The sequence below is a fragment of the Tupaia chinensis genome, unplaced genomic scaffold (assembly GCF_000334495.1).
Source record: "Tupaia chinensis unplaced genomic scaffold, TupChi_1.0 Scaffold000494_1, whole genome shotgun sequence".
Lineage (NCBI taxonomy): Eukaryota > Metazoa > Chordata > Mammalia > Scandentia > Tupaiidae > Tupaia > Tupaia belangeri.
This window is the reverse complement of record NW_006160006.1, coordinates 2,940,189-2,951,181: the sequence shown is the minus strand read 5'-3', so window position 1 is coordinate 2,951,181 and position 10,993 is coordinate 2,940,189. Positions and strand designations below refer to the sequence as shown.

Sequence of the window (10,993 nt, the reverse complement as noted above, 5' to 3'; positions counted from 1 at the left end):
GCCCCCTGCGGAAGGTCCCCATGCTCAAGGCTCCTCTGTTCCAGGAGCCTGTGGGCTGGACAATGAGGCTGGCCGCCGCCATCCTGTGGCTGGGTCTCCTGATGGTGGTCACTGGAGACGTGGAAGAAAATGACCTGTGCGAATACGAGGCCCTGATGGACGAGGATGTCGTCCTGTGCAGGTAAGGCAGGATGTGGGGAGACGGGAGCCTCAGGGAGGGTGTTTTAGGAAGAAGGGGCACCAGCTCCCAGGCCCGCTTTTGTGGGGCAGGTGGAAAACACGTTCTGTCTGGAGACCACCTGGTCAGAGGACGGCAGGGGCACTGGCACGAGAGAGGGCCTTTGGAACAGGCTCCTTCCTGCCTCCCAGAGGGCGCGTCTTCTGGGACTGGGAGGGCTGTGGGCCTCAAACATGGGGCCTGGCCTCAGTCCCCAGGTCGGCACCCAGGGACTGCCCCTGGCACTCCTGGCAAAGTGAGTAAGAAGTGGCAGTTGGAACAAGGTGTGTGGGAGCACAGATATTTTCCTCCCTTACTGGGCCGCAGGGGTATTTGGACAGAGTGCCCGTCAGGAAACGCGTGCGTGCCGGCTGCTTCACCCACCAGCCATCTCCTCCTCTCCCCCACCTCGGGCCTGCCGATGCCTCAGACACTGATGCTGAGACTAGGCCAGTTCATGACCCTGCACCACCTTCATCTCCTTTCAAGTGGAAGGAGAGGTTGCACGTCTCTCTCACTTTACATCCAAAGCTAGGAGTGGGAACCAGCAGATGGCGAGATGGTGACATCCCTAGACTCCTACCTAGTCAACCACAGTTTGAGTCCTGGACCTGGGGGCTTAAATCTCACGCTAGGCACGTGTGCATGGGTTCCCAAAGTCCCAAGAGGAGAATGGAGGAGAAGGGACTGCAGCATGGCCACCCCCCAGGAGGTGATTTCTTACTTTCTGTCTCTCTGTCTCTCTCTCTCCCTCTGGTGAGCACACATGCCTTATGACAAAAATCCTCTTAAAAGAAAAAAACAAACCAAAAAACAAAAACAAACAAAAACCCCCCCAAACTAGGAGTGGTTAAGCTTCATGAAAAGGTTCATTAAAAGCCTAGATAGACTGAAAGTTAACTCTGAGTGCAAAGGAAAAGTTTTTGAAGAAAACGAAAATGGCTTCTCCAGTGAACGCAGTCAATAGGAAAACAGCAGTCTACTGCTGATATGGAGAAGAGGGGCTGGATCAAAGAGCAAGCCAACCACAACTTTCTTTGAAAGCCTAATCCAGGGCAAGGCTGCAATTCTCTCCAGTTCTGTGAGGGCCGAGAGGGGTGAGGAAGTTGCAGAAGACAAGTCTAGATAGAGCCAGCAGAGGGCAGTTCCTGAGGTTTGGGAGAAGAAGCCATCCCATAACATCAACGTGTTGGTGTGGAAGCCACAGCAAGTCCTCTGGAAGGTCCGACTGAGACACTGACGGAGGCGGCTGCACTAACACAGATCCTCAGTGCAGGTGGTACAACGTCTGCTGGACGAGAGACCATCTAGGACTTCCATCGCTAGAAGTCGATGCTGGGCTTCACAGGGCAGGCGGACGCTCTTGATAGCGGCTAACGCAGCTGGTGCCTTGATGTTGAAGCCAGCGCTCGCTTTCCATCCTGCAACACTCGGGACCAGCAGTTGGCGTAATGGCTGTGTTGCTGGACTCCCATGCAGTCGACTGCGGTTTGAGTCCCAGACCCAACTCACGCCAGGTGCATGTGCGTGCATGCCCAAGATCCCAAGAGGAGAAGGGAGGAGAGGAGATTGCGGCGTGGCCATCTCCCCCAGGCAGTGATTTCTCGCTTTCTGTCTCTCTGTCTTTCTCTGTCTTTCTGAAGAGCTCACACGCCCTATAGCAAAAACCTCTCAAAAGAAAAAAGAATTAGGCTAAATCTGTGGCTGGCAGGTGGCATGGTGAAGGTGCTGGACTTCCACATGGCTGATGATGGTTCAAGTCCTGGACCTGGTGGCTTGCTTTCTTACTTTCCTTCTTTCTTTCCCTCTGGTCAAATTAAATAAATAAGGTAAAATAAAGTAATTCTTAAAAAAAAAAAAAAAGGAATTAGACAGGCCTGTGCTCTATAAGTGGAATCAGAAAGCCTGAATGACAGTGTATCTGTTTACAGCAGGGCTTAATAGATATTTTAAGCCCAGGGTTGCTACCTTCAGCTCAGGAACAGATACTCCTTTTAAAATAGTACTGGTCATTGACAGTGCAACTGGCCACTCCATAGCTCTGATGGAGGTGTGAAAGGTTCATGTTTTTGTTTGTTTGTTTTTAATAATGAGGGCATATTTTCTTTTTTAAAAATAATTATTTAACTTTATTATTATTATCATTGTTATTTTCCAGTTTGATCAGAGAGAGACAAAAAGAGAGAGAAAGTGAGAAAGCAAGCCACCAGGTCTGAGACTTGAACCATGGTCGGCCATGTGGGAGTCCAGCGCCCTTAACCACCATGCCACTTGCCAGCCCCAGGAGGTTCCTGTTTTCAAACCTGCTAAACTACATCTATTCTGCAGCCTGTGGATCAAGGAATAATTTAGCCTTTCAAAGGATTATTAATTAAGAAATGCATTTTGTAAGACTATAACTACCATAGCTACTGTGATTCCGCCAATGGATCTGGGCATAGTATGTTGAAAATCTTCTGCAAAGAATTCACTGTAGTCAATGGGTAGCATAGTGGTTAAGGCGCTGGACTCCCACATGGCTGACCATGGTTCAAGTCCCAGACCTGGCAGCTTGAAACTCATGCCAGGCACGTGTGCATGCATGCCCAAAATCCCAGGAGGAAAATGGAGAAGGGATTGTGGTGTGGCCATCCCCCAGGGCGAGGGGGAGTGATTTCTTACTTTCTCTCTCTGTCTCTGTCTCTCTGTGAGCACAGGCACCCTGTAACAAAAATTTCTCTCTTAAAAAATAAAAAAGAATTCATTCTAGATGCAATTGAGAACATTCAGGGCCAGCCAAGGTGGTGCAGTCTGCAGTATCCTGGACTGCAGTGCAGGAAGCCACATGGCCAGCATGGGTTTGGATCCTCGGGTTGGTCTGAAAACATGCTGGTGCTCCTGAGCTAGAGGGCTGGGGAAAGGGGATCACAGCGTGAAAAGACCCTGTTGAGTGTGCCCCCCCCCACATGTGTGCACGTTCTGTATCCTAAAAAAAAAGAAAAAGAACCTTCGTTATTTGTGAGAGAAGGTACACATATCCACATGAATAGGTGTTTGGAAGACGTTCACTCCAACCCTCGTGGACGACTTTGAAGGGTTCAAGACTTTAGCAGAGGAAGTAACGGCAGCTGTGGTGGAAATAGCAACAGGACTAGACCTAGCAGTGCAGCCCACAGATGTGCCTGAACTGCAGCAACCTCATGATAAACCCGAGTGGGTGAGGAGTTGACGCTTATGGATGAGTAAAGCAAGTGGTTTCTAGATGGCGGCTCCTCTCGTGAAGATGCCGTGAGCGTTGTCGAAATGACCACAGGGTAGACTAGCACACCCTGAGCTGAGAGAGCACGCAGGTGTGAGAGGACTGCTCCAATCCTGCTCGTGGGTAAAATGCCATCAGACAGCACCACGAGTTACAGACAAATCTTTCATGGAAGGGAGAGTCAACTGATGCAGCAGACTTCATGGCTCTTAGTTTTAGGAATTGCTGCAGCGTCCCAGTCTTCAGCCACTGTCATCCTGATCAGCAACCAAGACCCTCCGCCCCCCAAAAGATGAGGGTTCCCTGAAGGCTCAGATGGTTATTTGTGGTGGTTTTTTGTTTTCTTTTTTAGCAATTTAAAAAGTCTTTTTAATTAAGATATATGCACTGCATGGGCTGGCAGGTGGTGTGGTGGTTAAGATGCTGGACTCCCACATGGACAACCACGATTCAAGTCCTAGACCTTGGGGGCTTGCTTTTTCTTTCTCTCTACGGTCAAATTTAAAAATAATAATAATAAATAAATAAAATTAACTAGAAAAAAAGATATATATGGGACCAGCAGTTGGCATAATGGTTATGTCGCCGGACTCTTGTGTAGTCAACTATGGTTCGAGTCCCAGACCCCGTGGCTTAAATTCACACCGGGCACACGCGCACGCGTGTGTATGTGTGTGCCCAGGATCCCTAGAGGAGAACGGAGGAGAAGGGATTGCAGTGTGGCCCCCTCCCCTCGGGGGTGATTTCTTGCTTTCTGTCTCTTTCTGTCTTTCTGGCGAGCGCACACACCCTGTAGCAAAAACCTCTCCAAAAAAAAAAAAAATAAGATATGCTCTGTATCTTTAGACATAATGCTATAATGCTGCTGCCCACGATGGCTACGGTGTTGTGTAAGTGCAACTTTTAAAATGCTCTGCAAAACCAGAATTTCGTGCAGCTCACTTTAGTGCGTTGTGTGCTCTGTCGCTGTCTGGAACCCACACATCTCTGAATGCCTGTATTCAGCGAGCGATGGGTTCCAGGCATGGCGAGCTCCTGACTGGGGGAGCGGAAGGTCTCTGCCCATGAAGGAGGCCGTGATGCCTTGCTGCACCTTTCTTTCTGTAATAAGAACTTTCCCTAAAAGTGATGAACACGTGCTGTTCTTATAAACCCAGTCCTGCTCGCAGACGCCGGCCACGTTTGCTGGGGATGCACGTTCTCCTCGGGAAGTCACACTGTGACGGTTTCGGCCACCCCCGACATGCCAGGCCTGCTCTGAGCGCGGGCACTCCTCGCTCCAGCCAGCTCTAGGAAGTAGGTACTATTAGTGACCGCATTTTATGGTATTTCGTTTTATTATTTTGACTCGAGGGCATGTGCACTTGCCTGAGAGAGAGGGAGGCAGGGGCCGAGGAGAGAGCACCTCTCGCGGCAAACGTTGCACCGCAATCCCTTCTCCTCTCTCTCTCTCCCCGGGATTTTGAGTGCCCTCATTTTTATAGGTGAGGAAACTGATGTCCAGGGAGGTCAAATAATGCTCGTGTCATAAACTGGTTAGCAGTAGGTTTAGAATTTAATCCTGTTTGGCTTTACAATGTCCTACAGTGCCCAACTAAGGCCTTAGGACCCCAGGGTCCCCTAAGACCCTGACAGGGCAACCACCACCCTCTCTTCTCAGGGGCCTCGAAGTTCTGTACCCAGAGCTGGGGAACGTTGGCTGCATGTTCATCCCTGACTGCAACAACTTCAGACAGAAGATCACCTCCTGGACGGAGCCCATTGTCAAGTTCCCGGGGGCCCTGGAGGTGAGTGAGCAGGCCTGGCCTGGAGGGGAGGGGCTGCGCATCCTCACTACCCCCAGCTTGCTCACCTGGGTAGTGCAGAGCCGTGCGCACAGCCATCTGGGAGGGTCTGGCGGTACCAGCAGCTGAAGCCGTGAGGTGTGTCTTCCCTGGAGCGGCGATGGTCTTCGGGAGGAGGCTGGGGGCAGGCGGCTGCAGACTGGGAGCCCTGGTGAGGGAATGGGGCTGACCCAGGTCACTTCCCGCTCCCTGCCCTGGGCTCCGCGGCTGAGTCTGCAGCCCCGAGCCTGGCTCTGAGGTCAGCGTGGACGCCAGCTGGTGTGTGCTTTGGAATCAGCACAGAAAAGGGGGGACAGAGGGAGAGTCTTCCTTCAGTATATGGCGGCTGGGCCTTCAGAAATGACCCTTGAGTGGGAGGGACCTTGCTTGTGAGAGGACCTCACTTCCCCCTAGGCTCAGCAAGCCGAGGTCAGAGCATCTTGCTTCTGGGTTGTCGTAGTGAGCCATGCTCCATTTCAGGCCACAGTTGTCTAAACAGAAGACTAAAGCGGTGCAGGAGCTGGAAATAGCGATTTCTTTGACTGCGTCATGGTCAGTACCATCCTGTTCTGGAAGCGTCCCCTGGTTCAGGGCTCTGGACAGGCCGGGAGGGACCGTGGAGGTGAGAGGCAGGGCTGCTGCTGCTCCCAGGGCCAGACGGCACCGGGCAGCTGCCAACCTTCTCGCCACTCTTTCTCCCTCCCCTCCTGGGCCAGAGCGAGCCCGCGTGCCAGGTGGAGGCTGGCCTCTTGCCTCCTGCTGTGTTCTGGTCGGAAGACTGAGGTTAGAGGCGTCAGGTCACAGAGGGTGGGCCTAACAGAAGGTGCTGCTCAGGGTGGGACCAGTGTGCACACCCGCGCTGACCTTCCGGCCCCTTCTGTCTGTGTGGCAGAGTGCTCACCGGGCCCTTGGTCTCGCCGGGTGCAGCCCTGGTCAGGCCTGCCGTCAGCACATTGGCACAGCGAGGCCACACTCCAGAGGGGGCATCGCACGGGCTACGGCTGCAGAGGGGCACTTTCTCTTTCCTTCTTGGCGCGTCTTCCACCGTCAGAGAACAAGCAGGAAGGGGTGGCTCACAGTTTCCGAGGCCGAGGTCACGTATCAGCGATGGGCGGTTCTGTTTGCAAACCTGCCACATGCCCCTTCCGCTGGGAGGCTGAGCAAGCACGCAACGAGGCCTCTAGGTCTCCTCTCCCTCCTCCTCATGCCAGCACACACGTTCACGCGTGTGCTCACGTACACGTTTACACGTGTGCTCACACTCGGCCTTCCTCCCCGGAGGCCTCAGCCTGGGCACAGCCACGGACAGTCGAAGGGAGCGGGGAAAGGAAGATGGCTGTGATTCTAGCCCTTGAGACCGGAGGTGGAGGGGCGCTGAGCGGGGCGGGAAGAGGACCTGCTGCCAGGTGGGACAGGACTCTGGACACCGCCATTAACTCATGCGTCCTCGAGGTTCGCGGTTGGCAGATGCTTTCACGGGCCCCAGGGGAGGGAGCCCTAGCGGATGGCTCCGTCGGCTTGCTGCTATTGCAGCAGATGTCCACTAGATGGCAGCATAGACTTTTCTAGCACCTGGCATCCTTCCTGGGAGGGATTTGACACCCCTTGGAAGTCTTCGCTTGGTTTAGCTTTTGTGGATGCTGCTTGTCCCGGGTCAGGGGCACGTAGTACAGAGAAGACGCCGCCCTGCCGTGTCCTGACTTCTCCCACTGCTGACAAACTCATCCTGTCTCTGCCCGAGGGTCGGGTGGGGAGAAGAGTGGTCCGGGACATAGAGACACGAAGGAGAGACAGTAAGGATTTCACAAAGGAAGACTCAGTGAAGCAGAGGAAAGGAGAGGAGAAGGAACACTGTGCTCCTGTAGGGCCGAAGGTTCCGGAAACGGGACATGCTGAGAAGCAACTTTGGCGTGTTATCGAAGCACCGTTCACGGCCACTTTACGCGGGGTACTGCTCATGTATCATCAGTTTGTCAAGTGTGCAAGTTTACACCTCTGGTTGTTGGGGACGAGTGACAAAAAGCCAACTCAGACCAGCTTACACCAAAAAAGAACAAAGAACTTACAGGTTCACACACCTAAAAACTCTAGCTTGGGCCAGCCTCATGGCCTAGTGGGTAAGGGAGTTGGGTCCCAAACCCGATGCATGTGCCCATGCATCCCCCAAATCCAGACAGGATGGGCGATGGAGGAGAGGGGGTTGTGGCGTGATCACACCCACTGTGGGGTGGCTCCTCCCTCTCTCTCTCTCGCTGAGTGCACACACCTTGTGGCTATTATTATTTTTTTAATTTAACTAAAAAAAGCAAACCTGAAAAGTCCAGGGATAATTTTGGGCACGGCTGGATCCAGGTGCTGGGTGTCACCAGGAATCTCCCTAGACTGCCTTTTTTCTGTGCCATTATAATTTACAGTTTCCTCGTGATGACGAAGACAGCCCAGGAACCTTGGGTTTATGTTTGACTGGTCTGTCAGTCCCAGTGGAAACAGATGGACCCTTTCAGACCATGAAATAACACAGGATTTGTCTGGCTTGGCTCACACGCCCATCCCTGAATCAAAGGTGGCCCTGGGCAGCCCCACAGGGACTGTGAGCAGATGGGCTGGGTCCTCTGAAGGCGGCGCTGTTTGTGGAGGGGGAGGAACTCCTGGAAAGCCAGGAGCCCGCCCAGGGCGGAGCTGGGAAGGGTGGTCCAAAGCCAAGCTGCCTGACTCCAGAGCCCATGGGCTGACCTGGGGAACCACTGGCCAGGCTCCAGGCCAGGCAGAGGGGCGCTGGCACATCGTGGGCCAGGGGTTGTGGGAGGGCGCCTTTCCTTAGCTCTGTGGAAAGGGAGGTACCGCCGCGGCTGAGGGAGGTGGTCGTTGGAGCTCCCCTTGTGGGGCTGAAGGATCAACACCCGGAGGGAGAGGCAGGCACCACGAGTGCCATGGCAGAGGAGATGAAGGCGACGGGCTGGGCGGGGGCCTGAGGGACACGCAGGAGTGGGTGACAGCGGGTGTCGCCACCAGTCGTCGTGCGCTAACCAGTGTCAGTACTCTCTCCGGCTGCGGGACACTGAGGGGTACTAGGTTTCCAGGGACAGCAGTGCCCGCTCAACGTGAGGACACCGTGTTGCCCAGGGGTGCTGCCAGGTGGCAGGTCTGTGCGGAGTGACAGTGGCAGCAGAGGGCGGGGCTGGAGGCCGTGGACCTGCGGCTGGCAGGCAGGGAAGCTGAGGCTCACTGCGGAGAGGAAGGAGAAGGAGCTGCACTTTTTCTGCATTTCCAGGACTTCCGAAGAGCCGCTGCCCGTATTTCAGCCCAGGTGGGAAGGCGTTGGTGGAAGGCCCACGCCGAAGCCAGCAGGGAGGGCAGGTGGTGGCCCGTTGGGACCGGTCAGCTCTGGGAGATGGACAGTGGGCTGGGCGGTGGTGCTCTGCAGGGCAGCCACACGGGAGTGTTGGCCTGTCTGCTAACGTCACCCCGCTGTGTCCCATCCCAGCCCGGCCACCTGGCCGGCTGTTGGGGTGCCCGTGAGCGCAGTGGGACCAGTGGAAGGGGAGCGAGGACTGCCAGCATCTCTAACTTCCTGTTCTGGATTTCCACATCCTCCCTGCCACCCTGGGCGAGGAAGAGGGTAGGAACCGCCTCCGTGAGGAGAAGACGGAGCTGCCCCAGGGCACGCCGGCCACAGCTGGGGAGAGGAAGAACCCGTCCCCACTGGCAGGGTCCTGCCCTCTAGGCCACCGCTCTGCCATCCGCATGACCCCACCCCTCACATGCATCCTGATTGCTGGGAACAGCAGGACTGGAGGCGACATTCAGCCACCCACACACAGGGGCAGACCATGATGGAGCGCCAGGCCCTGCCCCTGCCCCTGCCGCTCTGTAGACAAAGCAGCCCCGCCTTGTCCGTGATGCGCTCCCGTGACGCTGGGACATTAACGGTCGTGATTACGCTCCCACGAGCACTCAATATTTGAGGGGAAGCTGCAAAGGACGAACCTCACGGTCGGTCAGTAGTATTTAGGTGACCAACAAACGGCCTAGTCTAAGGCACCTTCGTTAGGGAGCTTCCTAATTCCCCATTGCCAGAGGGCACATGCGCTCACCAAAGAGGGACAGGGTGAGGGGGAGAGAGCACGGGTGTGTGTGTGTGTGTGTGTGGTGGCCACACCACAGTCCCTTCTCTGTTTCCTCATCCTGTCGGGATCTGGGGCATGTGCACACCCCTAGTGTGATTTTCAAGCCTCCAGGGCCACTACTTGAACTACAGTTGGCCACGTGGGATCCTGCTCCCATAGCAACTAGGCTACGGAGGCCGGCTCTGACACCCCCCTCCCCACTTTTTTAAACATTAATTCACGGCGGATCAGCAGATGCCATAATGGCTACGCTGCTGGACTCCCACATGGCTGACCATGATTCGAGTACCAGATCTGGTGGCTTGAAACTCATGCCAGGTGCATGCATCCCCAAAATCCCTAGAGGAGAAGGGACTACAGCCGGGCCATCCCCCTTGTGGGGTGATTTCTTGCTTTCTGTTTCTCTTTGTCTCTCTGTCTCTCCAGCAAGCGCATGTGCTCTATAGCAAAAATTCTCTCTCAAAAAAAAAGTTATTTTACAAGCCAGCAGGTAGCATAGTGGTTAAGGTGCTGGACTCTCACATGGTTGTCTGCCGTTTGAGTCCCAGACCTGGAGGCTTGAAAATCACACCAGGCATGTGTGCATGCATGCCCAAAATTCCTAGAGGAGCATGGAAGAGAAGGGATTGTGATGTGGCCATCTTACGGGGGGCAGGGGGTGATTTCTCACTTTCTCTCTCTGTCTCTCTGGAAGCACACAGGTCCTCTAGCAAAAATCTCTAAGATAAATAAAAGTTCATTCACTATTGTTTTCCATGAGCGAGAGACAGAAAGCCACCCCCTACAGGGTCCTCACCCCACGATCCACCCCAGTCCTAGCCTGCCCAGATCCCAGGCACATCCCACGTGCTCCTGGCATGCCTGCGACGTGGACCAGGACCTTCCCGCGTGGTCCCATTATGTTACTCCCACACCACTACCTGATTCTGGGACGTGTCCTAATTTTGATCTTTACTCCGTCCCCTTTATGCCTGGCTTCAGGCTTGTAGAACTTCCGGTCAGACCCGAGCCTGACCCCAGCAGCATCTCAACAAAGCAGGCCGGACCCCAGCCCAGAGGGCTCCCTTGGGAGCCCAGCAGGCGGGGCACTGGCTCGGCGGCTGATGTCGTCGGGAAGCTCTGGGTCAAGAGGTGGGGAAACAGGTTCCAGATGTTTTTCAGATCAAATAATGTGTCTTTGAAAGAATTGCGTGGGCTGCTCCGCAGAGAGGCACGTGGGACCTGGGAGGAGCGTCCAAGGGCTCGCATCCTGGGTTTAGAGCAGCCGTTCAGCAAGGGTCTGTGTGGGGCTCTTGCATGTCTGAGATCTGTTCACAGCGTCCTCTGGGTGTGTCAGCCCGGGCCTCTGGGATTTCAAAATAGCTGCCGGCCTTTGTCGGAGCCGTTTAGACGGAGAACACATGGATTTTGAATGCTACGGTGACTCTCCTGGTCTCACTGGAGAGAGCGGGAGTCTGGAGAAAGGCTGTGGATTTTTAGAAGAGTAATCATGTCCCTTACTATATCAGTGGGGGTGAGGAGGTGCTGTGGACCCCCTGCTGGTCGGAGCAGTTGGTAGGTCGGGTGCCCTCACAGCCCATGGGCTCAG

The 10,993-nt window shown here is 54.7% G+C and overlaps 1 protein-coding gene across 1 annotated transcript in view; it reads left to right on the top strand.

The window, feature by feature from the left end:
- PEBP4 (phosphatidylethanolamine binding protein 4) overlaps positions 1 to 10,993 on the top strand; it is a 212,409-nt gene continuing 201,416 nt past the window's right edge. Inside the window, exons 1-2 of the mRNA XM_027774943.1 lie at positions 1 to 181; positions 5,116 to 5,242. Coding sequence (XP_027630744.1) covers positions 21 to 181; positions 5,116 to 5,242 — 288 coding nt within the window. The 5' untranslated portion in view covers positions 1 to 20. The remainder of the gene's footprint in view (positions 182 to 5,115; positions 5,243 to 10,993) is intronic.